This window comes from Molossus molossus, unplaced genomic scaffold (assembly GCF_014108415.1).
Source record: "Molossus molossus isolate mMolMol1 unplaced genomic scaffold, mMolMol1.p scaffold_m16_p_11, whole genome shotgun sequence".
Classification (NCBI taxonomy): domain Eukaryota; kingdom Metazoa; phylum Chordata; class Mammalia; order Chiroptera; family Molossidae; genus Molossus; species Molossus molossus.
In genome coordinates, this window is record NW_023425346.1 from 60,184,603 (window position 1) to 60,212,539 (window position 27,937).

General features: G+C 35.6%; 1 protein-coding gene across 1 annotated transcript in view; it reads left to right on the plus strand.

Annotated features, from left to right (window-relative positions):
- TMEFF2 (transmembrane protein with EGF like and two follistatin like domains 2) overlaps positions 1 to 27,937 on the plus strand; it is a 246,782-nt gene that overhangs the window by 193,010 nt on the left and 25,835 nt on the right. The window contains exons 6-7 of the mRNA XM_036254118.1: positions 4,723 to 4,871; positions 5,604 to 5,663. Of these exons, the coding sequence (XP_036110011.1) occupies positions 4,723 to 4,871; positions 5,604 to 5,663 (209 nt within the window). The remainder of the gene's footprint in view (positions 1 to 4,722; positions 4,872 to 5,603; positions 5,664 to 27,937) is intronic.

Consider the following 27,937-nt stretch of genomic DNA (forward strand, 5'->3'; position numbering starts at 1 on the left):
TCTATGGTAATTCTGTCACCTTTTTATCAGAGCCTTATATTTTTTAGTAGTTTGAAGTAGCAATACAGTAAGGCACTGCCATGTTTAAATTATATTGGTTCCCCAAAACTGCACCCAAATAGCACAAAATATAAATAATAGCCTGGCAAACATCTTTTCACAGTTGTAGTTCAGTGCCATTGAGACCGCTAAGGGCTAGTGCTGTTTCCTCTGTGCAGACACAAATAAAAGGAGGAAGGTGAACCTTAGTTCTTCAAGGGCCTTCCTCTCCTTCCTTAGAGAATCCATGTGCCAAGTTGCACAAAGTTAGGTGAGAGTTTATATGAACATATGACTGGTTCTCTCTCGTGGGTTAACGTCTAGAACAATGACTGTTTCTTTGACTCCCACCAGCCCATCCTGTCATTCCCTCAGTAATTAATTCAACAAGCACTTATTGAAAACTTGCTATAACACACTGTACTAGGTACCTGGAAATCAATGGGGAAAAAGACATACTGCCCTTGAGGAGGCTGAGGGAAAATAGATACAGACTAGTAAATAGGTGCATGCACAAAGCAGGAAAGGCCACCACAGAGCCCACACACACACATTCCTTCGCTCATAAACACACAAACACCCTCTGCCCCTCCAATATACACTTCTAAAAATTCCAGACTCTTTAAAAGTTCTGAAGCAGAGACTTGGAAAATTGAATGCTAAACCTTTCCAATTTTGTAATTTCAATAGAGTCAGTTTGGGTGTGTGTTTTATGTTAGAGTTTTGTTACGGATGAAATATTCAGAACAATTGATGCCTTACGTTGTAAGATTAGTTACTCCTTCTAACACCAGGTATTAGCTCAGAATGCCTTAAAATGAATATTCACTGATATATGACTATGGTACAAAAAAGCCTTCGATTGCTTGTGAAGACAGAGACTAAAAATCAATGTGATTTAAATTCACAAAATTATGACAGATATTCCAAGAGCAGATATAACTTTTTTCCCAAGTCCTAGTCATCCTAATATCCCTCTAATTAGTTAACAGTAGGAATCTGAGTCTGTCTTATCTTTCATTGTACTGAACAGCAGGGAGCACAGCACAGTCTCTGGCTTCGGACTGTCTGTTTGAAATCCGGCTCTTCGTGTCTACTACGTGTGACTTCTCCAAGCCTCGGTGTTCTCATCTGTAAGGTGGAGGCGTAATAGCCTCACAGAGATAGAAAGGTGAAAGGAGTAATAACATATAAGCATATGTCACTGGGATGGGCACTATCAAGAAGTTGAATCTGTATGAGATCTCAATAAGGACACTTAGTATTTGCCAAGAAAACTAGCTACCCTATGTCTGTTTTCAGGGCAGCATGGTAATGACAATTTATATTAATTTTATCCTTTCTATAAGAAAGGTACTGTATTTATTTATTTATTCTGTTCTTCTACTGACCGTGCAATTATAGAAAGTTTAGTGTATACAAAGTATTAAGTGGGGCAGGAAGCACAAAAATAATTAAGCTACTCACGATAGAGGTCAAGATGAACTGAGAGTTTCAGAACATGACCCAGGAATCCTGCATGATTTTATAACTAATTAACTTAATAAACTTAGATACAAAAATTATAGTAAATAGTGATCATATCCTCAGAGTTTGTTGTTCTTACATGAACATAGAAATGGTAGGTCCTTGGGAAGCCAGGCACAGCATATACTTTTTCCCAAGCTACAAGGTTTTCAAGCCATTTCAGCACATTGAAGTTTCTTCCACTTATTCAAAGAAAAAAATATATATTTTGCACAGACTTCCACTCTCCAATGGTTGATGAAATTCGTAAGCAAAACATTTTTATTATACTCTTGCATTTATTTAAAATATGCAAGGCCACAGAGGAGGAAGGAAAGAGAGGGATATAATAATAGTAGATAACAGAAAAAGGTGAATATAGTCTATGTTTTTGTACTTATATCCCAGCTAAACTGAACCTTACTTTCACCTCAAGGAATCAACGTCTACCTTTCGAGATGAGAAGAAAAATGCTAAACGTCTATACTTTTGTCTTAGCTATTCCCTAAAGACTTGATTTGAGGCAGCAAGAATCAGGAATTCCCAAAGGGAGATCACCCCAGAAGGAGTGAGCAATGCTAGGCAATGAAAGGGAAGCTGTCAGCAGCAGAAAATATGTGAAACTAAAATCGGATCAAACATTAAAAAAAAAAAATAGCCGCTTGAAAAAGGAGAATTTGTATAAGATAACCTGAACAAATTGTGTTAAATTGTTGCTATGGCTTAATTAAGTGAATTTTTCACCAAAATTTTATATCTTGCCAATTCATTTGAACCAAAATTTCTCCTTCCATCTCTATTTTTATTTCACCATTTTGTTATGATATCAAATGGGTTTCTGAACTACCAGTCATTTTTTGGTCAGGATTATGTATGATGCACATCTCTGAATTTTTTTGGACTTAATTTTTAGAAACCTGCAAAATGGTTGATGGCTTACATAATCTACTGATAGAAGAGAGAACACACCTTTCTCTCTGTTCTGCTGCTCACAGATCATTATTTCGGTGTCTTTCATGGAGATGTTCCCAACAGTCAAAATCTAAACTGGCTTGAAGGTAAATGGAACCACTTCTTGAAAAATAAAAATGTCAGTCCCCTCCTCTATTTATTTACTACAAATGGTAAAGGAAAACAAGCTTGATCTACAAAGTCACTTGGCCAGATCTACTGCAAAAAGACCGGAAGTGCTTAAAACATATAGGCCACTCCTGATCTCAGATTTTTGCGATGCCAAACATCAGCCAAGGCAGCAACGTCATGATCCCAGTAGCCGGCATCACTGGCAACAGCCCAGCGAAGGAACACCACTCCTCAGTGACTTGAGCGTTTAGAGATGGTTACCATCTGTCCTAGCTATTTGTTTTTAAATAGGTGAAAGTAAAAATAACCAAGTGTTCCTAAAGCAATCCTCTTGCCAAAAGAAAGTATATTAGCACATTTTCTATCATCTTTTTTTTCAGCAAAGATCTAGATCATTCTGGTCCAGATGGTCTAAAGGACTACACTAGGGAAGCACTGGTGTGTAGACAAACTCTCACTCCCTCAATCAACAAACTGGGCAGTGATTCCCAGGAAGTGAGTCTATGCCAGCCTGGCTGCTTGAGAAGACAGAATTCTAGGCTCTACCCCTCTCTGACCCCCAGCCCGCCTGCCTATTAATCAGCAGTATATTTTAAGGTTTTCCAGTAAATTCGAATACACATTCAATTCTAATCCACATCCCTCTCCATGGCAAGAGGAGAGGGATCATATTTTACTTTAACACACTCATAGGGGGTCCTCATCCACAGTTTACTAGCTCTCTGACCTTATATAATATCACTGGTCTTGTTGTGATGAATAGCTGTTGTGATGAATCAATAAAGCCATGCATGTTAAGAACCGAGCAAGTAGCAAGCTGCTTGTCATTGTTATCAGTACAGTATAGGCCCAGCTCTAAGGAAGTTATACAGAAGTAAAATGCATATTTCACTACTTTGAGAAGCATAAAATCTATCTAGAAATATAACTATTAATAAAAATCTAAAATATGACTTTATATTCTAAGAGAATAAATATTTGCCGACAAACAGAAACAATATTCTGAGTAACAAAGTATACTCTATATTAAAAACAGAAAAATCCTTAAAAATTTGCTTTAAAATATCTAGTTCTTCTCATTCAGATGACCTAATTCTCATGAAGTCACCAAATTTTTATTTATATAAAGAACATACTAAAATCATGAGTAACAATCAACGTACTTAAAACTGAAGTAGAAAGAGTCGGATGTCTGGGGAAGGGACCACAGGATAGCCTCTGAGGGGCTCATGAAACCCCTAAAATATTGTCAGAGTTGTTTATATGAGTATGGGTATTGCTGAGGAGAGATCCACACCTTTCACTTGATTCTCAAGGATTTGGGGACCCCCCTCAATGTTAAGGATGGCTGAAGATTCTAGTTAAGCACATTTTATGTGAATCTCCATGTATGCTGAGGAAATGTAACTTCTGAATACATTCCAAATAGTTTCCTTGTTTATTTTCTGTTAAGTATCTGCATCGGTTTCCTCAGGCTTTCACCATCCAAATATCCTGAGAAAAAACTAACACAGTAAAATTTCATTTAAGGAGATTGTAAAGCAGTTTCATGGCTATTTCAGATTCTGCCGGTGTCAGCATGGAAGTCCGAGTGCATGTTTTAAAAGCCCTACTGACAACTTGGCTGGTGTGGCTCAGTGGACTGAGTGTCATCCCACGGACTGAGAGGTCGGGGTTCAATTCCCAGTTAGGGCACAAGCCCAGGTTGCAGACTAGATCCCCAATGAGGGGTGTGCAGGAGACAGCAGTTTGATGTTTCTCTCTCTCCTTTCCTCTTTCTCTAAAAAAAAAAAAAATCAATGAAAACATATTTTAAAAAAATAAAAGTGCCAATGGCAGAGATTAACTGGAGACTATTTTCTGGGTTTTCCCTTTTTATTTTCTATCCATTGTTCAGTCTTTTTAATTATTTTTGGTTAGTTCTCGGTATCTTTTTATATCAGGTGAAAAAGTGAAGGAACTTCCCTGGAAGACAACAATTCAGTTTTGCCAACTTGCTATTTGCCAACCTAGCAATTGTTCCCCTTTGTGTTTTATTTATAATGTGGTAACAACACTATTGATGTGACATTTTTATTTCTCTCTTTTCTCTAGGTGCGTGTGCAACATTGACTGTTCTCAAACCAACTTCAATCCCCTCTGTGCTTCTGATGGGAAATCTTATGATAATGCATGTCAAATCAAAGAAGCATCGTGTCAGAAACAGGAGAAAATTGAAGTCATGTCGTTGGGTCGATGTCAAGGTAATGTTCATACTAAAATTCATTTCAAAGAATGTTTTTAGTCTTTGTGTGGAAATGAAAAGTGAAGAGAACTTCTTATTAGGCAGCTGTTTCATTTCTGAAAGGCAGTTCTGATTTATAATGGATACTGGGGTTGACGGTAGCATTTGTGTGGGTTATAAGAGTGTGAGGGCCTATCAACAACGGTCCATATCTTTTTTTATATAATGAAACTGTATCTTCACAATGCCATAAACACAAAACCTAATATTCAAAAGTTAACAGACATTCTCCTTACAGAGGAAAACAAGAAAGTCAAAATTATTTTAGCAAGGATTCTAAGGATTTATTAGACAATCTTGAAATAAAAAGTAAATCACACCATTTTTATGTATTGATTCAATAGAAATGTTTCAAGTACATTTTTTTAAGCCAGATGTACCAGAATGTGTTATTTTGTTTCTTGTTCAGAAACATTTTGTTGATTCTTGACTTGTTATGTTTTTACCCAATTTATCTTAGTTATCATTATAACCTTCTCCTCGTCCTAAAATTTAGAAAACTGTTATTCTATTATTCACTCTCAAGCTGAAATTGACATTGTAAATCTGTCTTTGTATAAAGGTTGCTTAGAAGTATAGTTGTAGAAATACCTTAATTTCAATAAAAACACTGTTAGGGGATAATATAAATTTGACATTGAATATTAATAAATAGTTAATTAATCTTTATTGTTAATTTTTTTTAACACAGATAACACAACCACAACTACTAAATCTGAAGATGGACATTATGCAAGAACAGATTATGCAGGTACATAACATTTTCTTCTACTAACTTTAAAATAGTCCAGAGGTTTCATTGTTTACCATTGATCCTGAGTTGAAGTGTGCCAGACTTCTGACATCTGCTAAGTCTTATCTTGCTTCGTTCAGTCTTTCAATAAGCAAGAGTGGATTTTCTGAAGTAAATAAGACACATTTTTTTTTTTTGCCAGAGTTAACTCAATTGTCAAAAATGTCAGTAAGATATAATTAACTTGTTTTGACAGTGCAAGTGGTACAAATGACAAAACATTTATCAAATTAATGGGCATCAGTGGAAATTAATTCAATTTTTGGCAGTATATTGTAATAAATGCAAATGTTCTTGTTTGAATTTTTATAAAAGTCAACAACAAAAATGTTTGCTAGTTTCTAAAAAAGCTAGAAATAAAGGACAGCTATAAATAGTAATACAAGCTGTCTCTGTTTAGATGGAAGTTAAAAAGGTATATATAATTTATTTTTTAAAATAATAAATTGATTTAACCTACTTAGAAACTAAAATGTATTATTTGACACATGCAAAACTTACAAAGCATTTTATGTAAAAATGTAAATTTTATTTAGTAATTGTAGAATATTATTTTGAGGAATATTTCCACCTAATATAATTTTCCTAGGGTATAAAATAATTTATAGGTATGCAGATGGGACTTTAACAGCTCTTTGGGTTTTATACAAATTTCAGGACAAAAATATAAAAATACAATCATTAAAGTTGATTACAGTAAGTGGGCTGTTTTGTGGGGTTTTTTGGTTATTGTTTTTTTTCCATTTAGCTATTAAGCATTTATATCTAGATTTATGGCTAATAATCAAAATGAATTGTTTCTTTTATGATTTGTAAAAGCTTTATTATACCTTATAAGGTTATTGTGAAGAACTGATTAAAGAAACCATTTTCTAATTTGCTTCGAAAACTATACAAAGGCAAAGTGGAGATATATATATATAACTTTATTTTTATTGTTGACACTATTACAGATGTCCCCTTATCTTTCAAAATATGTACTACCACTTATTCTTTTTGAAATTGCATTTCCTTTAACAATATTTCTGATGTTATATTTATATACAAAGTAAATCTTGGTGAAATTGAAAAAAAAAATTGTCATTCAGATGTTTTACTTATAGATCCTTCAGATATCTTAGAATTTAGAAATAATGAGAGGATTTTTTTTAATTTTTAATTTTTATCTTAATGTTTTTGAACACATAAATAAAGCTTTTCACATGGTAGAAGCCTAGAATTATCACGGACAATGATCCAGAGAAAACATCAGTTCTACTATATGTAGTTGTTCCCAAGGTATCCAGGAGAGATGTTAATAGATGAAAAGAACAATTCATGCTCAATACTTTTGAGAAGAGCACAGATAAATAAATAATTTTTTTACCCAGGACTCCTCATAGCTCCTATGTGCAATAATTAAAATTTTTAAGAGATGCGTCTTTTATTATTTGTTTATGTATTCATTTTTGTTGTTGTTGTTATTGTTATGGAGAATTTCTAATCAGCACAAAACACACACAAAGGTAGGCTGGATAGTGTAGTGAACCCACATATACTCGTTGCTCTAACCCAGGGACATCAACCGTGGCTAACTTATCCTTATTCTTACCCTTATCCTTTTCCCCACTTTCAAAATATGTGGAAATATATAATTTCATTCACAAATACTTTAACCTGCATTACCATTATTGATTTTTATTTATCTTTTTATTTTTTTAGAGAAAGAGGAAGGAAGAGAGAGAGATAGAAACATGGACATGGGAGCGAAACATTGTTGGGCTGGCTGCCCCCTGCATGCCCCCTACTGGGGATCAGCCCGGAAACCCTGGCATGTGCCCTGAGCAGGGACCAAACTGGGACCTCTCAGTCCTTGGGTCAACGCTCAATCCACTGAACCACAGCAGCCTGGCTAACCTGTATCTTTAAAAGATCAACCCTTTTTTAGTACAGTGTTATTATTGCACCCAAAATAGTTATGAATACATCTTTATAATACATAGCTTTTATCAAACTTATTTGATGAAGAACACATTTTTTGTGTGTGGCAAGTTTTACAATACTAGTGTTCCCAAGAATGCACTTTAGAATGTGCTGATCTACAGGAAAATATTAAAAGTAATAAAAGATAATAATAGAAAATTAAGTTCTGAAGCTAATAATACATATTTTATATTTTAAATGAAATTAAATTTAAATTCTATAGCTTTATTATATGCAATAATTATATCTTGACAGTGTTATAAGCCACTACCTGGCACATTTAATTTTTCTATAGCCTAAATTTTTTCTAAATTTCATAAGGATTTCATTTGAAGGAGTAGCTTACTAACTGTGCTTAAAATACTTTTATACATATTTTGAAAACAAATTCATTTGGAAAGACATCTTCAAAAATTTAACATTCTATGAATATGTCTTCATTGAACCATCTATCATTGGACTCAAAGGGAAATCAAATCTCTTTCTGAGAATTTCATCTCTAAAACAAAGAACTCTTCATGTTGATTAAGTCAGTACAAAAATGTAGTGTTTTGGGGGGTTAAATTTTATTCTAAAAAAATTCACATTTGAGTTTTGTTTCAAACAATCTCTGATTGTCAGTATCAATGCTTTTAATTGACATTATTTTTAATATATTTTGTATTGTTGACAATATTACTGATGTCCCCCACTTTTCTCCCCTTTACTTCCTCTACCAAGGCCCTACGCCCCCTCAGGCCTTCACCACATGATTGTTGGTTTTCTTATCACTTTATTGAACATGAAAAGAAAAGAAAATTTATTTTTAAATAAATGCAAGTAAAAGTTAGTCAGTGCCTTTCAAAGTCTTTCAGTTTAATATCAGATTTATGTAGTAAATCCCAAAGGAAAACCTTTAAGGCTAAAGTGAAGTTTTAAAACTATATTTGTTGAAATCCACATTTAAGACAGGAATGAAGATAATGTCAACTGAAGCTTACAATTCCTAATTAAATATTGATTGCATACTTAACAATTTTCCTTGAATTTAACTTAGATGTCTTTATCTTTCTTGATAATCTTATTAAAATACAGTGTGTACCCTTTTTTAGACATCATTAAAATAATAGTCATGTTCCTCAACATTTCCAAGCTTCCAACAGTATTAGCATTTTCCTGAATTTTGGAATGCAAACTTCAGAAAATGGAAGGGAACCAACTAGAGACTCAGTATGTCACATTCTCTTCTTTTTTTTCCCCCTTATGCTTCTACTTAAAATGTGAGTGCTCACTTATTCCAAATAATTTTTACTAAAATCGAGAATAAGAGTAAGTTACATAAAGGACTACAATAAGTGACCATGACTTCACAACCCATTAGTAAAAAAAAAAAAACCCCACTGGAGGTTAACTAACTGAGACAGCACTAAAGACAGAACAGCACGTCCTCTGAATTTCTGATTCACATGCTCAGAACTCCCGCAGGAGAGAAAACAGGAACTGTGTGACTCACATTCCTAGAAGTTTGCTATGCTCACAGCTAATTTAATGTCAGTCACGTCCCTGGTTAGACAAAACATTCACGAACTCTCCCACCAGAGGGAAGTACTGATCTTAACACACTCTTTTCCTTATATGTCATTAATACTAGAGGTTAAAAGCCTTTATCTGTACCCCACACATAACTTGCTTCCTTTGAGACTACTTTAAAGCTACTAATACAAGAACATACGTTTCTGATGACAAAAATGGAAATATCCTTTAAAGAAATACTAAATATGCTCTTATTTTCAATATCATGTAAGAGAAAAAGATGCCAGTAGGGACCAGTAGGGGCTGATTTCAAAAAAAAAAAAAAAAAAGCAAACGAAGCGAGCCATGTCTCCAACAAGAACACAGTGGTGGGTTAGAGCCCTGAATTCCATGACCCCCTCATCCCAGGCAGCGCTGCTTTCCAGTTGTGTCTGACTTAGGTCTCTAGCCTACCCTCTCTCCTTTAATGAGACCCAAGGCATTAGTGAGTCCTGAATCAAGAGCTTTGATTGGCCTTGTTTCAGGGCAGAGGGACAGGATCCCTGTGTGATAAGCTAAGCAAGCCACTGAATGCTCTTCTTTTATCAGTCTAAAATTTGGGCTTAGATTTAGGTCTTTCTCTTCACTTGCAGAAAGATTTAGAGAACACAATTTTATAAAATCATAAAGCTAGGGCTTTTAGGGATTTTCACTGTTAATATTAAACTTTCTTTCTGGAAGTTTTAACGTAGCAAATGTTTTGTGTCTCTTGAGATAATATGTGTGTGTGTGTATAGTGTTTGTGTGTATACACACATGATAGATAGATGATAGATAGATACATAGATGATAGATAGAGAGATAGATAGGTAGAAATAGATGAGAGAGAGAGAAAGAGAGAGAGAGAGAAAAATCTAGATAGATAGATATATAAATATCCCCCTGGTGTTTCATAATGAAAAAAAAGTGGTCGACTTTTTTTTTATTATCTGGTATATGTATTTTCTGATTGTGTTGTTTTTCTGCCTAAAAGTCTGGTCATGCTTCAGAAAAAGTGGCTAAATATTTTTCCAGTGCAAATGTACTTAATTTCATAAGTTAGATGGAAAAAAAACATCATGAAGTTAAATTATTTTCTTTTATCCCCTAGAAAATAAAATGTACTTTCTTTCATGACATTCTATATTAGTTTTCAAAAGGATTTTCAGTGACTTATAATTAACACATACTCAGTAAGATCGTTTAAAGAGACACTGAAAACATAAAAACAGAACTGTTGAGGAAAATAAATATATCAACAACATAGACAATTAACAGTTACTGTATTTAGCCCTAAGCTTTCTTGCAGCCAATGGAATGGTTGAATCGATTTACTCAGAAAATATTTGCAGAGTCCCTCTTGAATGCGCTCCATCCACTGTCCTGGGCTTCACAAAGGTGAACTCATCAACTTAGGTCTCTGCTAAAATGGAACTTAAGTTTACATAGTAGAATAAAAATAAATAATCGGTTCAGAGACTAAAGACAAAACTTCTCTAGTGCTAAATTCTAAAAGAAATATTTAGCACAGCTCTTTTTATAAGGTATCACAAGAAAACATACACTGAATCATATAAAATATGCCAAGAAACTCTTCATATGGCTGGAGACTTTTAAATCAATGTTTGATAACATTTTAGAGCATAGCATTAAAGTAGGTATAGCTCAATGATAGTGTTTCTATGGCAGTCTAAAATAAGAGTCACATTTATGTATATTTCCAAATTGGAATAAATAAATAAATAAATAAATAAAAAATAAATAAATAAATAAATAAGACAAAATACTGAGGGAATGGGCTGTGGGGAAGAGTTGTCTTCATGCATCTACAGGTACAACAAGAACTGGATAACAGAACAATTAGAAAGCCTAAGCAAAAATAAAAGTTACGTAACATTCTAGTATGCATTTTGGAAAAAGAAATTTCTTGTTTCTATTAGCTATTCATGAGAAAAGTAATCCCTGAGTCATCCCAGCCTTGGGAGGGCGCAGGGTCTTCTTAGCGCTAGGTCCAGATGCAGGCGTGCCGGGAGTGTATATGTCTGCTTACTGTCAGCGAACCGCGGCTGTGCGTCATTGCTTGTAACATTTAAGGAGGATTCATTTTTAGGAATGTTCTCTTTAGAAACCTGTCCCTTATCTTGAAACAATAATTTAAATATTAAGCTCAGGTCTAAAATATGGAAGGAAGCAATCAGAAATACACATTTACACCAAATTCTCTCCATTATATTATTATTCCATCAACCCATTTTTCCACACTAAGAGGAAACTGACATCTTGAAAGGGTATCTAGATAGTCTAAGTGAATTGTCATAATGACTTGTCCTCTGAAGAAACCACAGCAATTCACAAAGGTTGTTTACATGGATTGTCTCCTTCCGTCACGACAACAGAAATGTGAGGGATATATTATACGCATTTGACAGGCGAGAAATTGAGGTTGAGGGAGATTAAGTAAAAAGGCTACATGGTAGAGCTAAGGTTCAAACCATCATTGTTAATTTCATACTCCAGCAAAGTGTGAACCATGAGGGGTCAGGGAAGAAATGTCACTATCTCACATTCTTAGAGGCTTTGGAACTCACTCTGCACCTTGGAAGTTCAGACTCAGAAATGTGTCACCATGACGTCTACATTGCTGAGAGATGCTCCAGAGAGTTACGTTTCTCCTTGAACGCATGTCTATATCTTATAAGAATCCTAAAAGTGCTATTTTGTTTGGTTTTTAAATTATCCGGTTCTGTTTCGTATTTCCCCACATAGACAAGAGAAGCCAAAGAGAACAGTGTTTGCTGCCAAGTAGATCCTACATTAATTAAAAAATCTGCCTGTGATACTTTGCAGTTTTACAAAAATCCACTCACATGACTTTATTTGATCTAATGTCAAGCCAATAAAACTGAATTACAAATACTAGGGGAAATAAAATTGAGGCTAAAAGAAACAAAGTCATGCACCTGAAACTGGATGCAGTATTTTGACATATTGACCACCCATCCATGCAAATAAGGCACTTGCTTGATCTACCTACTATATGCCTCCATCGCTCTTTCACTATACATACAGAAATAGGAATATCAAGTGGTTACGTATCATATTTATAACATGAATTAATTCAGTCATGTGGCATTTAAAATGGAGGCTTTTCCTATTTGTTCATGAGCACAAGGAACACTTCACCGGAAGCATGTTCTATCTAGGCCAATAATTTGATCTGTAGGAAATAAATAAATAGCAGCAAATGCAGGCAGCAGCTTGTAACACAAATATTGGTATCAACAGTGAAATAAATAAAAATGTTTGCCCAAGCTATTACAGTGCCACCAGACTAGCCTAGAATATTTAAGCTCAGGAAACAAATTAAGATGTCAAGATTTCTGAGGGAAAGTGTCTCAATTCAAGTATTTTCCCCTCTGGGATTACATTAGAGTGCTGCAAAATTTATAAAGCTTTCTATGAACTCTAACTCACAATTTTTCCTGGTCTCTTGAACTTCTGTGCTTTCATTGTTTTCCCTATAAAATCATGTAGCCAGTGATCTGTAATATTATGTTATGTTCGTGGTTATAGATAAACACAGAAATGGTATTTGCAATACAGATGAAGGTTTTCTACTGAAGAGTTGCCTTGGGCCCTGGTAGACACTCTGGAAAATTTGGTGTTATGTGCCCAGTTCATAAATGCATCCGGCACCATTTATGCGCACTTTTCCTATTTGAATTGCTCCTTTCTGAAACAAATTGTTCACCTTGAGGTCTTACTTATCTACCTTTCTCTCCCATAAAAAGGTGGCAGTCAGTGGTCACACCCACTAAAAGTCAGACAGGGCTGAGTTTAAACACTGGCCGTGCTTTTGTTGATTATTTAACCTTGAGCCAATTAGTCAACCTTTCTGAGCCTCAGTTTCTTTATCTGTTCATTGGAGTTAAGTCTGTTTCCATAGGGTTGAAGTCCAAATTAAAAGACATTATGTGTGGCATTAGCAAGCAACTAGCACACTAGCTATTGTTATTATTTTCCTTTTGGTCTGACAACTGAAAATTTATTTTTATGTGAAATATAACAGATTATGTGGGATATTGCCTGTTCATATGATATGTGTTCAGAATATATATATGTGTGTGTGTATATATATATATACACACATATATATTTATATACAGTAATTTATGAACTCACACAATTACAAGGGATTTTTTTTTTTTTTCTACTCAAGCCATATAACAATCTATTGCAAGAGACTTTGGCTTTTTAATTCATTATAAAGAAATATTTATTGAACACCTACCATTTACAAGTCTTCAATACACTGATATGTCTAAATGTTCACATAGCTAATTTTCAGTTTTCCTCCAGTCAGTATAATTTTATGTATGGTATATTTTGATCACTTTAAAATAATATGATCACCAGATTATTACCACATGAGATTCAAATAGAAATTCAATTAGAAGATATAACATTTGACAGAACTGCAAGATCATGCTAGTAGTTATATTTATTTTTTATTTGACCTTTAAAATTCATCACTTGTATACCAGGGTACATGTTTGAAGGACCTATCCATTCATTACTTAAAAGAAACCTATAGAGAGGGTGACCACGTACTAATGGGGAAGTGTCGAACAGAAGCAACAGGAATGTGGTATATGTATTTCTGTTTATGCAAAACATTATTTTCACTCAGAAAAGTTGATGTTTACACATCATCAATCAATATATATACACACACGCTTACACACTTTAAAGAGGCAAAGCATCAAGGTCAGAGCAAACATTAAAAAAAAAAAACTGATCAAGGAAACACAGGTCTACTAAACACAGGAGGCAAAGAGGAAACACTGAATTCAAACATCTAGATCTCACATGTGAAAGTGACATCATTCTCCACCTCAATGTACCTTTTTACTGCAAACATGTTACTTCTATCCCTACAAGTATGGGTAGAACGTGTCATCCTGAAAGAAGAGTAGGTATAAGTCCATATGTTCTGTATAATTTCTAAGCACATTGTTTTTTACAAAACTAATAAATAAAATTCAAGCAGTTACCAAAAAAAAAAAATTATCCAGAGCACTTTGATTTGCTGCTCTTGTTAATGAGTTTGACATGCCCCAAACATATGAACTCACATTATCGAGCACTTTACAAATTCAGTTCTCACATCTTGATGATTTGAGACTGTGTACAAATGTAATCAACTAAAAATGTTTTTAAATATCTGTGAAACTAAATTCTCTCAGAGAAATTGCATTTCTAAGCACTATTACTTATTTCATGGGTCATAGCTTGTTCCATCTAGTTTCCATTTGCTCGTGAACACAAGGAAAATGCTCAGACTTTTAGTGTGAACTCAAATGCAGTCGGCAGAAATCTGATTTATGAGCCAAACTCCAGGTATAACAACATATGGAAATCAGTTTTAAGGCTTGAGGAACATGGTGATACAGTAACATGAAAATAGCAATGAGGGCCAGAGAGGACAGCACCCAACCCCATATCTGAGTCCTGAGATCGAGGGGAGGAGGATGGAAAACTCGACCACTTTGCCAGAAGGTGGTATTCCCAGGGGATGCCAGTGCTGCAGTGTGCATGAAGAGAGACGAGAATTTCAGTGAAGCATCCGACAATACAGGGGATTTGCCAATAATGGAGCGTAGTTCTGGTCGAGCTTTGGGAAGTGGTTGAATTTGGGAGCAGATAGATAGGTTTAGTCAAGGTCAGAGAACCACCAACAGCAGCACATTATGAATATGAAGATTCAGTGGTGATGAACAACTGGGACAAGACAGGGCAGAGGTAGACATTGACTACATGTATGGTATAAGCTCTTGGACTTGTAGGCTCAGAAATCTAAATTTTCAACACACCAAGAGTGAGCTGTTGCTCAGTGGTGAACTCAAATTAACCAGATTCAGTGTCTGTGTATTGGTTTGTAATGAGAGTTACCTAGATGACTTGGGTCCTCTGACCAGCGCATTCTCTCCTTAGAGTTGAATTCTCTGAGATGCACAGTTACAGAGAGGTCCCTTAGTGAGCCTGAAGAGAGCATATTCTTTAGACCTTTAAAGCAAATGTCTGCACAGGATACTCCTGCCCTCAAACTAGTGTAGATAGCAAGTGCCATTAGCCAGGACTTCCTCTCCCATGGTCAGAACTTGCACTAACACTACTGGCCTTTGAGACTGACTCTCCTTTGTGGAGTTTCCATTTCTAGGTAGTTCTTGTCCAATTTACCTATATTCCTACATATAGTAAATTTAGTCAGGGTAAAGTTGTCTGCTCTCCCAGAGCCATTTTATGATTTTAAAGTATTCTAATACTCTGGAAACGCACAGGCCAAGCCTACTCCCCTTATTTCTGAGTTCCTCTGGGATCTCATTCAATAACCCCCAAGAACTGACAGTACAGACTACCAACATTCACTAACCATATTGGATTGGTAGGTCTTTCTAATGTTGTGGAACCTGCAGAAGTGTTTACACAGTTAACATTGAAAGCATTCTTTAATATATAATCCAAAAATGGTTTGAGCAATAACAAAGAAAAAATAAATAAATCTTAGAAAACAAATTTAATATTTGGAGGATGTATTAAGTTAATTCTTAACCTTTAAGCTAATAAATATTCTTTATGGTGATATTGCTAATGTTTCATTTTATACAACATAAACAAAATAGGCTTATTAATTATCCCACACAGAATGAGATGGAGAGTTCTTCAGAGAGTTGTGAATGCATTAAGAATGTTTGATAGTGTTACATAATATTTCTGTAAAATAGAGTTTAGGCCAAAGGAAAAAAAATCCATTGCTTTTAATCTTCTTTGCATTTTCTATGATTCAAAACTGTGTATAACATATATTAGAAAACCCCCTCCCAAGAGTATTTCACTTAAAAATTTATTTACTATGTCTGTTTAACTAAAACAAAAATATTAAATACATTTTTAAAAATCATTTAATAAATGAATCCTCAAACCAGTTCCATTTGTCCTCCAGAAATTAAATATTCCAGAAAGATCACATTATTAGTCTACAGAGTTTAAACCGACAAGCAATTAGTGCCTTGTCAGGCAGTACACATCCAAATTCGCTGCTGCAGACTGTTCATGTACTGTCACAATTATTCTACAAAGTTTGCACCACTGGTTTTTTTCCTATTTATTTTCCTGTTATTTAAAGAGCCCCAGGGAAGTTGAAGGTTTCCTGTTGCTTGAAATAATCTCTGAGCAAATCCGACTCCTGTCCCCACGCCTCCAGCCACTCACCCTTCCCCACAGTTGGCACATATGCCTTTGTTTCTTATTTTAATGAAACATAGCTATGGAGCATGGGGGAGCACCAACAGGCAGGCCAGAGAAACTTAGCTAAAGGTAGTTTTAATGAAGTGCCCATGGTGTCTTCTATAGGTAAACCAATTAATAGAAAGCATATACCTTGTCAACAATGAGAGGCAACCATCGACTCTCACTTATTTGGGTAGACTATCAGGACTGTATTCTAGCATTCAAGCTGGCTACTTTCTGCAATTTAGCATGTTTCTTAGCTGTTCACTTTAGCCTTGAATTGGTATGTGCTTAGGAAACACAGCTAATTGTAATGTTTTCGTAAGAAAACTATTGTTATCTTTATTAAAATCACAAGTATCAACATCAACATCATAATACAGAAAAATAGTGCCACTGGAATAGGATCACTTAGTTCTTTCCAAAATCAACTAGAAATTATACGTGTGTTATGTATTGTTTTGATTTCTCTATAAGGCTATTATTCTCCAGTGCTATGGCTGGTCATATTTATTTCTTAATTTTATTTGAATTTTAGAGCAAATGACTTATAAATAATATTTTATAGAAGAAAGAGCCTGGAATAGGAATGTAAAGCTTTTGATTTAGTCTCGTCTTTATTCTAAGCTGATTCATTGAAATTTAAATAGATATTTAGCTTCTTAGAATCTGTTTTCTCACCAGCAAAATTTGAAAATAAGATTAGATTTTAATGATGCCTTTCTGGACTTAGGATTCTATGACCAAGAATATGCCTTTAGTTCAGAAATCATGAACTTGAGGGAAAGTGGTTGACTATTATCTATGACAGTGATTCTCAACTGAGGCAACATTTGGCAATGTCTGGAGATATCTTTTATTGTCTAGGTGGACAGGGAGTGCTACTTGTGTCTAGTGGGTGGAGGTCAGGGATTCTGTTAAACATCCTACAATGCACAGAATAGCCCCCCACCACAAAGACTTACCTGGCCAAAATGTCAGTAGTTCCAAGGTTTGGAAATCATGCTTTATGATGTTAGAAATTATGGAAAAGTACATTTCACATGGGATATAGAAATTAGGAAAGAATGTAAAGTCCTGAGAGAGACTATAATCATTTCTCAAGTCTCCTGTGCCCTCAAAGGAGCTACAATCCCTAACGGTGGATCATTGGCGTAGTCCAAGTTTTTTGTTTTTTTCTTTTATCGTACTGCTTCAAACACACACAGTTTTTCAAATGATGGTTGTCCCTTAAGTAGACATGTTCTTTAAGGTTTCACAAATAAGAAGGGATATCTATCTCTGAAGAAGCATCACAGAGTGATAAAAATTCATGAAAAGGAAGTGATAGGTAGTTATCAGAAGTTATTGAGGAAAGGCTCACGGGCATAATTGGATCTCTTATTCAGTATTCCTAACTAGTATTCTAATAACCTGGGTCCGAGCTTGGCGTCTGTTTGAAGCTGTGTCATCTTTTTGTTCAGATTAGCTACTCCTTACACATTGTGACTAAATTGCTGAACCAAGCACTGCCTGTTTGAAAGATCTTTAATGATGTTCTTTGAGGAGGCAACAGCAACCATTTCAAAGCTTCTTTTTATTATCTAGCCCTTCCACAGCTAAATCTTTGTAAACCTTGGTTCATAGGAATATATTTAAAACCAACTGGCTGGATCCTATTAAAGTATCCAACAACAAGTTTTAAGACTAAAATTCTGTTGTTCACAAAATAAATAAATAAATAAATGCTTGATACGGCAATAGAACTCAAGCAGTTAAGAAAACTTTTCTAGTTCAAACAGAGGGGCCTCTGGATATGTCTCTTAAAAGGCAATTTAGTGCTCAACTAGATTGTGCCATGTTCCTTAGGGAGGGACACCCAGATACAGATCCTCCTTGGTACAAAATAAACCTTGCTGCATCGGTTTGCTGTCATACCTAGTGAAATAAAGTTATTGGTTTTGTAACAAGGACAGTAAGGTTATTTGTTTAAAAAGACAACTTCAAAAAATAGAAAAGACAACAGGAAATGATAAATGAGTAAATCTTTGCTACAGTAATTACTTTAGTATTGAAACAAATGAATAACTTTCACAGCAACACTGTTTTTGTCTTGGATTATAATATCTATTCATAAAGTACGTTTATCATTTGCCTTTTTACTGGAACAAAAGAAATATAAAAAAAGGAGGAATAGTAAATAAATTGTCTGAGAGACTGGGGTTAATATTTTAGAGAATTATGATGTCCTTTTTGGAATTAGACTATCACTGAAATCTGAGACTTTTTTTTCATCTGTACTATTTTTGTACCAAAAATTGGTCATTAAAAAAAAAATGAGGTAATTTTTCTGGTATGGATAAATGAAATAACAAACAAGTATCTATAATCCATTTATTAAATGTTATTCTATATATGGTTTGTTAATTCCCTACTGAAATGTTTTGATTTTGTGGAAAACATAGATCATGAAAAGACCTAAATTCAAAACCTAGCTGCTCAACTTACAAATGCTATCTAACCTTGAAAAGTCTCCTACCCTCTCAGAGAATCTTTTAAATAAATATTGTATCTTTTCTGTCTCTATTACATGTTTTGGAAATGAAAGCCCTTTGTGAGATGTGACTCACTATGCAGTTATGAGGAATTATTGGCACAAATTAAAGACACAGAGGTTTTTTCTGCTATTATGTTTTACATGTTATCAGCAAAGTTTTAATTATTTTTTAGTTTGAAATAATTATTTAATCTAGATAGCATAATTTAACCTAATTTTAACAAAATTAAAACTGAAGACTTTTAGATTCTAGATTTCCATGTTACCATTTCTGTGTATAAAACAAAAGATGACATCCCTGGCCAGTCTGGCTCAGTTGATTGAGCTTCTTCCCATGCAACAAAAGGCTGCCAGTTAGATTCCCATCAGGGCACATGCTTGGGTTGTGGGCTCGATCGCCAATAGGGGGAGTGCAGGAGTCAGCTGATAGATGTCCCCCCCCCCCCCCCCCCCCGTCAAAAATCAAGAAAAACATTAAGAGAAACACACACACACACACACACACACACACTAAATGGCAAGACTGTTGAACTCAGTCTTCCCTATGTATAAAGCTTCGAATTTATGGCCCAGGTATTGCTCTTCCCTGCTGATTGGCTTAAATCCTGTTCAAGCTCCAATGTCTAACTGCACAAGAACTATTTGGAGCAACTATTCATATTGTTACAATGATTTCCCCTCAATGTGCTCCTAAGTAATAGAAGAGTTCATTGTACTCAATATGTATAAAATGTTCCAGTATTTGAGTGAAAATTGTATGAATCTAAGGTAATACTATTTAACCTGTTAAGAGAACTTTGTTACAGAATTTGTATACTTATTAAAATCATGAGTTAAAAATGTGAAGAGCTTTTTCCAGATCAGACATACTCCTTCATTCCCACATTTTGGTTATGAGTTTGACCCACTGAGAATTTCATCAATAAATACAAACAGAAACATTCCTGCTACCAGCAAAAAGGGATTTTAAGTTATAACTAGTGTCCTCTTTTTAGGTTAACAGAAAATAAAGAAATAAACAGTCTAGTCACTGTGTTCACGAAGATTAAATTCTCACTCCTCCCCCTCCTAGAATTGAGCCTCTGTTCTGTATTTAAATTTCTTTGGAGAAATAGATTGCCTGTTTTCTTGTTCTCCTAATCCAGTGATTTTCAACTGGTGTGCCTCAAGAATTTTTAAAACATGCAATGTCTGACTATTTAGTTAGGGGCACTGACCTCTTTTCCCTTAAACTGTCAAATTAAAAAAAAAAAATGACAACAACCGACACAACAACATCCATCTGGTGTTAATGAATAAAAATTACAACCCTTTTTTTTCAGATTGGCAAAATATATATTTTTCATGTGCTACAGAATCAAATTAGTAATTAGTATATTTGTGGAAAAGGTTGAAATTACATTAAAAAGGTTGAAATTTGCTGACATAATCTATTAGTTAATAACCCTCAGTATAAAAAAAGGAAATGCTTTATTTTAATGAACAAAGCTTTTTCCCTTCTTTTGGAACTCGATTTTCATGGCTGTCCTTAATTTTTTTTAAAGAAAAAAGAAAGAAAAGAAACTTTTGTGGTTTACCTTCGAGTTTATATTTACCTTTACCTACCATGATTTTTTTAGTAGGTGGGCTACTCATAGTTTGATAGAATATATCTACAAACTATTATTAGACTTTGTATTTAATTTTGAACCTTGAAATAGCATAGTTCATTCACTGCTCTATGTGACATTTTAAAAACCTGAGCAAACAATATTATTCTTGGAAAAGAAAAGCCCTATCGCACTAGATTCACCATTTAGAAACAATATTGAGTTGATTTGAATCAGAAAATTGTCTCTGAAAGCCTGAAATGAATATAAACATTAAGAAAATGATCTCACCTCTTACTTCCTGCCTTGGTTTTGTACTGTTTCCTATGAGTGCTTCTTGATATTTACTCAAACACTACCTGTGATGGGGTCCATTCCAAAGCCACAGTTCATGTTTCCTTTTGTCAAAGCCCAGGTTGACTGCACTCCACACTTCAGAGGTGAGCAAGGCTCCCATGCCCTAGGGTAGAACCCTGTTTAATAAGAAGCATGTTATTATCCTACCAAGCACTGTCATCTCATATGTCAAGATTGTTTGTATATTTCACTACTGTTTCTTCACCTCCCAACCCCCCCCCCCCAAAAAAAAAAGAAAATGGTGCTTTCAGACAAATAAAGCTCTTCTGCCTTATCCTTCAGGCAGAATTCTTACATTCCTGGAGGTGACAAAGGTTCATATCCCTTTCTGCCCCTAGGAGAAAAAAAAGACTAAGAGGCATCATTAATCATGCAAACTGTCTACTGCAACAGTGCCGAGAAAATGATCATTCCCATACCAACTATCAATATTCCTGACACCTGTCTAAAAGCTCAGGTCATGCATATCCATCTGCCTTTAGAGAGGTGTCAATGTGCAAACTTCCCTTCACTATTTTTAGGGTCATGTTAAAATTATTCATCACCTGCCTGTCAGTTCATCCAATTTGTTGTATTATCCTGATCTACCAAAGTCTATTACTGGTCATTCCCCTTTTGCATTGTGTTTTTAGAGCATCAGGATATAGAATGTTTTTGAAACTGTCAAATATGTAAGAGGCAGTGGAATCCAGCTATCGGCCAGAGTTGTCACCAAGAAATTACTATGCTCAATGTACCCTCATGTTTAATGGAAAATGCAGATGTTTGGGTTTTCTATGTCTACTAGAAAATGTCTACTACATAGATGATCTCAATGTCTGTTCCACAAGTTCCACTTCAATCTAATTGCTGATAAATGAATTCTGGCCTCTGGTGACTTTCATTACAAAATCCACAATATTCCTCTCTTGGGAAATGGTTACAAGAGATTTAAAACACATCTTACACATGAAAAATCTTTTAAAATTAAGAAGTTAAGGAAAACCTGTTCCCATAAAACTTTTAATATTCAAATGGCTAGGAATATTGTGTTCTATGAAAATTAAAAATTAAATAAAATTTTGATGGAAAAATATGATTTAATATCAGAAACTTAAATAATATGACGGTACAGCCCATCTATTATTCTTAGTATAAAAGTCATAATTCCTGAAACTATATGGCAGTCATTCAAATTTTTCACTCATCTCAAACCATTTTAACATTTTTATTTTATTTCTAACGTAATTTTAAAACTGGTATAACTCTCTACCTCCTTTTGAATTTTATTCCCTTTTACCTGTTTCCATTATCTCCTGCTAACAACTGTGAAATGGGTTACGCAGTGTCTTTGCATAACAGGCATTTCCACACAGGTGGGGAAATCTCAGAATTGGGATTTAATGCACCCTTGATTCTAGTCATAGTTGTATACTAATCTCCAGGGAGACCTATATTAGGCCCTACATTTGACCATAACCTTATGAGACTTAATTTTCTTACCTGTAAATCATAGGTCTGGGATAGATGATCTCAATGTCTGTTCCAGATAATAGTCTCATTCGTTACTGTGATGGCATATAAAGCCACAGACTTAAGTGTTCAGAATTTGCATAAGTATGTTAAAATCCTAAAAATATTAGCAAATTAACAGAGTATCTCTTCAAAATCCTTCTTGTTATCATCAATATTGTTTCCTGAGCTCATCAAAATGGTCAATTCTAAGCCTAGGAAAGTGCTAGTTGTTTTCAGAAACTATCCAGCGATATGAGTTTAACTGTGACACACTTGAAGCAGAGGGTCCTGGTTCTTAGGCTGGTCACATCCAGGACTTCAAAGTAGCAGATACAGCAAAACAAGCCGAGACCCACAAAATCTACTCATGTGGGAGATGCAGTGCCTCCGAGAGATTACGATTACTTAGTTATTTGGGTTCAGAATTTTAATTAGTAAACTCTATGAGGGTTGATCAATTTCTCACCAATATGGTAGTATCTGTTTTGACTTTTTGGAAACAAGCAAATTCAGTGGCAAACTACACCCAAGCCTGTCTCTAACTTTAAAATATCAGAGCCATGTTATTCAAACAAGTACTCGTATACTAAATGATACTTATTCAAGTAACTTTTTTACAGCAAATAGAAAATAAGGCAGTAAGAATGCTGGAGTAGAAACAGAAAATAGTAGGAAAAAAGACTTATTTCCCATTCACTTTGAGTCATGCATTAAATACACAACATGCTATCTTATCTCACAATCTGCCTAGAGAGGAAGCATAATAAGGCCTTGCTGGAAATAAGGCAAATATAGGTGAGTGTCAGCAGACAGGGTCCCTGCTGGGGCTGGCTGTGCCCTTGCGTGGTCCAGGACCACCAAGCCTTTCACTCATGCAGGAAGCAATTCAAGAATGAGTTCAAGTGAGAGTGAAAGCTAGTTTTATTTAGGTAGAGAGAAAGAAAGAAATTAGGACGTAGGTCCCTGGAAAAGGGATCAGGGGTTTAGCCGGGGACTGGTTGCCACTGCCCACTGACCACTGGCTGCAAGTCTCACAGTGGGCCACGGTGACAGAAGCAAAAGGACACGTCTGAGTGGATGCGGCTCAGGGAGTTGTGTGCCGCAGTCAGTCAGTTCGTGGGATTTTATGTGCTTTCAGTTTCTGAACTTTGAGGGGTTCTTGTTCCTAGGGTGGTCCATTCCAGAAGTACAGGGTGTTCGCCCCCATTGGCCCCTTCGACTTCTGGTGTCGGTTTTCATTATAAGGATGGTATAGTGAATTTCGGGATTTGTCTCTGGTCAATTTTTTTCTCCGCTTTGGATTGATGTGGTTTTAGCCTGTCCTTGTTGTTTGATTCTGTGACTTCATCAGCAGTTTCCTGCCATCATCATCACGGAGATGTGGGCTCTAATGACAGGACCCAGCATGTCAAACTAATGTCACTTCTGTTTTCTTCTTGAGAAAACTTTGCCATAATAATACTTTTATTATTTTACAAATATTTCCATGCAAATCCACAGAAACAGAAAGTGCTAAGATATACACACACACACACACATACATATGTATACACATATACATACATACATACATACATACATACAGAGTGGGGTAAAAGTAGGTTTACGGTTGTTAATATATAAAACAATACAATAGTTAATAAATAGTAATATAAGAATAAACTCTGTGTTTCAAGAACTCTCAACTGTAAATCTACTTTGCTCCACCCTGTACCATCCTGTATATACACATACAAGGTTTTGCCCCTAAAAATAGGTTCCAGTTTGAGGGTTTCATATTTTATCTCTACTGGGCATTAAAAAAAACATTTGAAGGAAAGATCTGTATAGAAAATGTAATTCTAAACATTGCTTTGGAAGTAATGGCAGAGACTGTTTACTGAAAGGGGGAGAAAGAGACCTTCATATGCAAATATATGGCATTTGGAAATGTCATATAGCTACATCTACACATAAATAAGCTGCTTTCTGAATACCAGGGAAGGGAGACTTTGTCTAGCATTAGCCAATTTCTGTATCAAAATAAAGCAAACTGATAGCCTAGCAGTGAATCAAGATGTGGAAGAACACATCTTCACTACTCCAGGTCAAAGACCACCTGTCCGAAATGCGGACCAAAATGAATGGCACAGTACTTTAATGGTAACAGAATCAAACCATCTAGCAGAAAAGGGATTCACAGATTAAAAAGAAAAAAAAGACAACTTTTTATCAAGTATTTGCTTCCCTCTAAATATTGACATGGAAACCAAGGACCTCATGTCTTCTATATTTATCCTGTATATCAGAATTGTATTTTAGGTGAGACTTTAAAGATTGGACTAAAAGAGAAAAGATTTTAAATTTTTAGCTCTTTTTCTGACTTCACATTTGTCGCATTGCCTTGGCACAGGATGGTCACTTTGGGAGAATTCTTCTGGTAAAGCAGAGTATGTAAACTACTAGATGGGGATGAATAACTCCTCTCTATTAAATGTATTATCCCTTCTGGATACCAGCATACTGTGATAGAAACCACATTTTCCCGACTTTGTTATGGTGTTCCTCACTTCTGGAGGAGTTAATTAGCCTCACCTGAGTAAGCAGCCCATTCCTGGGGACCAGGTGGCCAGGTATCATTTTTACAATAGGCCATTTTCTCCTTTCCAAGTTGAGACTATGGAATTCACCACAGGAAACAGTTTTTAAGTAACTTATTTTATGCAGTGTTTACCGGTCATTTCCTGGAGTCCCTGTGGGAGCTGTTTTGGTAAAGGAGGAGCTCGCCGCAGTGTCAGGTGGTGCCTCTTGGATATTAAGAAGCATAACAAGGCCTGCCCTCATCCTTGCACGCAGCACATTGATATGGAAGCTGGAGCTAAAAATAAGCTTCTAGAATGACAACTGAAAGGAAACACTAGACCTTTAGGACAAAAGAAATTTTAATAAGCTTATGGTATCAATGGGGAAAACACATGAAAAATCCAAAAGTCAAAGGAGACCAAGAAATCAGAATGGTCTTTAGACGGGTAATGTAATTGCTGCCTTTTTCTTTTTTTTATTTTCTTTACATCCTCACCCAAGGACATTTTTATTGATTTTAGAGAGAAGGGTAGGGAGAGGAGAGAAGCGTATAGATTGGTTGCTTCCCAAATGCGCCCTAACTGGAGATTGAACCCAAAACCTAGGTATTTGCCCTCATAGGAATCAAACCAGCAACCATTGTGGTGCATGGGTTGATGCTCAACCAACTGAGTCACTCAGCCTGGCTGTAATTGCTGCCTTTTACTGAATATGGCTGAATGCTTGGCAGTTTATTAGTTGTTTCTCTTTGAAATGACCCTCCAGTGAAAGTTATTATCACCATTGTAAAGATAAAAGAAATTTAGGCTCAGAAAGTTGAAGCAATTTCCCCAAGGTTACCAAACTATTAAGAAGCTTAGAATATTTGTTAACTGATAACTTTTAAGAAAAATATATGTTTTTATTGATTTTTTTTTTTTTTAGAGAGAAAGAAATGGAGAGGGAGAGAGACATAGAAACATTGATGTGAGAATCATCAGTCGGCTGCCTCCTGCATGCCCCCAGTAGGAATGGAGCCCACAACCCAGGCACATGCCCTGACCAGGAATCGAACCTGCAATCCCTTGGTGCATGGGATGTGACTCAATACACTGAGCCACACTGGCCAGGCGAAACTGATACCTTTTTTACCTCAAAGCTGGCTAATCTCTTTCCTATACATCAGCATGTCTCTTGATATATAGAGTAATATGGAAAAGGTACCAAGACTCAGGTTGGCTACATTTGAAACTGTACAGTGAGTCTCTTGTGGTAGATATTAAAGGAACCAAAGCATATTCCTAATGAGGATTAAAAATATCATATCAAAAAAATCATGTTCAGAAAACTATAAAAGGAAAAAGAAGTAGAGAATTTTTGTTGACTTTTTGCTAAAATGTGCTGACATGTGGAGATATTTATGTTTTTCTGAGCTTCTGGTGGATATTAGAATGTTTTTATTCACAATCATCTATTATTAATGATAAAGGAAAGCAGAGCAATTATGAAATACTGCCACGATGAATAAATATCATGCGTGGTTTTTTCCAGTGTATTACAGAATCTCATCATTCCATCAAACATAAAGTTATTTTTAAAAAAGAAAAATGGATGTTATCTTATTGTAACAAACTTGTTTCCATCAGAATAGACCATATTGAGTCAGCAACTCTTGTATCTAAGAGATAAGAATACATTTCAAGTTATGAGACTTGTTGTTATTAATAAGTGATTCCAATTATACTTTTAATATTGCCTCGACTTTGAGAAATGACCTAAACCTGGTATATATTTGTTGTGCCAAGAGAGGATTCCATTTCTTTTATAAGACTTCACGGAACAGAGATTCTTTTGTTATAGATAGAAACACCATGACATTTGTCCCTATTGTAGATGATCAAAATGAAGTGTACCTTTGCTGACCCCATAATCCTTCTGCTTAGTTTCAATTGAGGGCTCCTTCAGCTACCCAAGGGTCCTGCAAGAATCTGCCGCTAAGTGTAACTGAATCCTTCCATAACGTGCCAGCAATGACACAGACTCACAGGCTGGAGAAGGCAAGCCTGGTGGTGGCCCTGTGGAGAGGCAGCCTCTCCATGAGCATAAGCTCAACACGTATTTGTGTGTGCAGGGCGGTCCAGTGAGGTTTATGGTGGGTGCCACACTCCTTAAGCCATGCTCTCTACCCTCACTTCCTTTGCTCTCTGTGTTCCAGAAACTGAGCGTTCCCCTACAGACCATGCTCTGTCTCCCACCTCAGTTTCTGTGTATATTGTTCCAACACGGAATACTCTTATTCGTGTTTCATTTGTCTGATTCCTGTTCATTCTTTGTGTTTGCGCTTAGATACCCCTCATCTGGGAAGGATGAAGATTTTAACTTTCATTTATTTGAGCTTTTACTATGTTCCAGGCAGTGTGCTAAATAAATGTTTCTTTTCTTTAAATCCTAGTCTACTCATTACACATATTAGTTTAAACTAGGCTTAATTTATTGAGTGTTTACTGTGTGCCAGACATTGTTATCAATGTTTTACAGACACATATAAAGGTTAATAACTTGGCTGTGGTCACAGAGTTGGGGGTGGAGGGGGAGCAGAATTGAACCCAGACAGTTAAGCTCCCAAGCCTGTGATCTTATTGCCTCACAAGTGTTCATAGTTAGAGCCATTATTTCAACCATTTTAACAATAACAAAGCGGAAGCCGTTGCTCCCACCCTGGCCCTGGAATCCGGCGTGAATTCTGTGTGCTCTTTGGCCCCTATCTTCACCCGCTCATCGCACAGCATTGTATTTGCCTGTTTGCTTTTCTACTTCCTTCTCTTTCAAGGAGGAAACGGAAGCCTTGAGGGGTGAAGTAACTTGCCAAAAGATCATTAACAATATTAAATGTCCACACTAAGATATGAGGTCAGCTCCCTCTGTTCCAGGGT